Raw genomic sequence first — 2,903 nt, forward strand, 5'->3', positions numbered from 1 at the left:
CTCTCTTCGTCATTGTCTCTCCCCCACCTGCCACCCTCATCCCACCCCTCCCCTCTCTCTCTCTCTCACTCTATCTATCTATCTATATAAATATCTGATGTGTACTAATGCGGTATATGAATGTAAAAGAAAAAATTTGAAAGAAAAAAAATATGCATGCTTCTTTATGGCTGTGTTCTGTAATTGATTGTGAATACTGAAAAAAGCTATAATGCACATAACATAAACTATAAATTTTCAGCGCTGGCAGTAAATTTGAAACACAGTCTATATAACGCTACCGCAAATTATATAAGAAAGAGAAGATTCTAAAATTGCAAAATGCAAAATAACACTGATCCAACAAGTAAAATATTACAACAGTAAGATGCATTAATTCCTTTTACATTAATAATTTTCTTACAATTATATTAAAATATCAGTAACTTAAGTTCAATGATATCAAAGCTGTTAATCTAATTTTGTGTATATAATTTCAATATAAAATGCACTTATATTTACTGTTATACGCATCAATATAATCGTAATATCAAAAGTTTAATATAAAATCTGTAATCTCTCATACACATTCAATACTATAAATTCTTTGTTAAATATCCAATACTGCTAAGATGATCTTTTTAAATGATTTAAATTATTATTTTAAAAGATTAATTTGATTCTATATTAACAGTAATATAAAAGACAATATGTATAAGATTTCTATTTCTGGTAATATCAACATCAAGATAAATTTTTAAAATAAATTTTCGTTTACCGAAGTATATCTACATACTAAAAAATGTAACTGATAATAATAATTGAAAATTATTTCATATAGCGGTAGCAAACTTTTAAAAAAAATTGAAATTAGTCGATTTTTGTATAAAGAAAGGATTGGACTTGCATTCTGCATTTCACGATTCTTGCTATACTGAGATATTAGAAGGAAAAAGTTAATAGAAATCTAAAGAAAATATTCTGCGTTCTAGTTTTGGACTAAAAAAAATTATGGATATCCAAAACTAAAAAAAAGCTCCTTAAAAATACAACTAAATTGCATGGAATGTACGCGCCAGGAAACGATATCCTCTAGAATGATTAACAAATTTAATTGGGTACTTTCCATTTATACGACTTTTGATGATACTTATATTTCGATTTAAGTTATATAGTTCGAAAGTTAACTAACTTCATTATAATAAACGAAAAACATGTGTCGTATGTAGACATTGATGTGTATTATATTCCAAATAGCTCAGAAATACGCGAAATTAATTCGTTTTCGTTTAATTTGTAACAACAGCATAATTTGTTAATATAAAATGAATTGGTTTACGATTTCAGTTACATTTCAGATATATTTGCGTACATATAAATACACTCTCGAGATACAATATTTTCATGACATAATTTAACAAATAGAATTTGGTTTATATTTCTTTGCTTTCTGTACATCTTTTAGTTTACTATCTAATCGTAAGCAAAATTAATCGACTTGAAATATGGAGAAACATATTAGGAAACAAATTAATTGGAAAGCACCCATTAACTATTAACAAATCTTTATGTATAAACTTACATTCATCTACTACATTGACAACTGCATTTATCGATGTGACCATATTGTTTTTTTTTTCTTACTTCTTTTAATGAAATAAGAGCTAACAATATTTTGTACAAGTTTTATGATACAAATATATTAAGATAATCCAGATTATATATATATATCATATATACTATATGTATAATTTAGAGTTACAAGTCCTTGCAAGGACTCAATTTTTTCTTGTACAAGGCAATATCTGTTCCTTCTAATGGCATTAAAAAAAATGTTTTTTCGATTTCTCTTTGTTTTCTTGCTAGTATCCCTCGCCCTGTACTGGGAAAATTAAAATCTACGTAATTCGCTTATGCCCCTTCCCCCCCCTGTACAGGCACAATATTATCTTTACTTTTATTCACTTTGATGATATCAACCGTGAGGTGTCTTCATGGTTCTGATATTTTGGTTTGCCATGAGTGAAAGGCAGGTATCTGTACTTGATCATATGCTGCAAATAGAACAAAAAAAAATTACATAAATTTAAATTAAATCTGCAGTAAAAAATAAATTAAAGGTTAAATAAGCTTTCAACTTGAATAGAAGACTTTATCGATCATTCATACCAATTTTCCCGAAATTATTTCGCGAAAAACGTTTATTTACAGAATGCGTTCAATTTAATGTTTAATTCCTGCAGAAGACTTCTCGGATTTAAATTTAGATTTTATAAAAATCTTTTGTTTTTTTTCTCATTTTCAATAGGATACTGTATTTAACTTTTTCCATGTAACTTTAAGCGTGACTATTATAGAATATATAAAAAATATGAGTAAAATAAAAAGTAAATAATAAAAATGAAAGCTATACAAATTTACCATCGATTCCTTACCTTTATTTGCCGCTTCATTGTGATACAGAATAATGTTATGAAATACATAACAAGTATCGGCCAGAATACTGGTATGTTAAAGCAATCAAATAGAGTGCATATCATGGCAACAACTGTAGATTTTGTTACTGAATACCAGAATTTAAATTCAGGTAATCTTCTAATGAACGGCCTGAATTCCTCATTTGATCTTGTAGGTAACTCAGGACCTTCTCCATCTGTAATTTTATTTCATGTTAAAGAAAAAAAAAGAGTATATCCCATGTTAAATAAGAGAGAGAGACAGTATAAAATCTCTTATCTTTAATAATTAATAATTGTATTCGGACTCTCAAATTCAACAAATTAAAAGTATGACTAAATTAGGCTAATGAGAGTCAAGCAACGTTGAACGGCGCAAAGATAGGTGAAAACCATACTCAGATGTTAGCTTAAAGTCTTCTGTATTTGGACGTTTCGACTCTCTTTGGAGTCATCCTCAGCAATAAG

General features: G+C 27.9%; 1 protein-coding gene across 1 annotated transcript in view; it reads right to left on the reverse strand.

Moving 5' to 3' along the window:
* Positions 1-1,771: 1,771 nt before the first annotated feature.
* LOC108769833 (protein RER1) overlaps positions 1,772-2,903 on the reverse strand; it is a 2,448-nt gene continuing 1,316 nt past the window's right edge. The window contains exons 4-5 of the mRNA XM_018521042.1: positions 2,415-2,632; positions 1,772-2,033 (exon numbers count right to left, since the gene is read on the reverse strand). Of these exons, the coding sequence (XP_018376544.1) occupies positions 1,941-2,033; positions 2,415-2,632 (311 nt within the window). The 3' untranslated portion in view covers positions 1,772-1,940. The remainder of the gene's footprint in view (positions 2,034-2,414; positions 2,633-2,903) is intronic.

This window comes from Trachymyrmex cornetzi, unplaced genomic scaffold, assembly GCF_001594075.2.
Source record: "Trachymyrmex cornetzi isolate Tcor2-1 unplaced genomic scaffold, Tcor1.1 scaffold958, whole genome shotgun sequence".
Classification (NCBI taxonomy): Eukaryota; Metazoa; Arthropoda; class Insecta; order Hymenoptera; family Formicidae; genus Trachymyrmex; species Trachymyrmex cornetzi.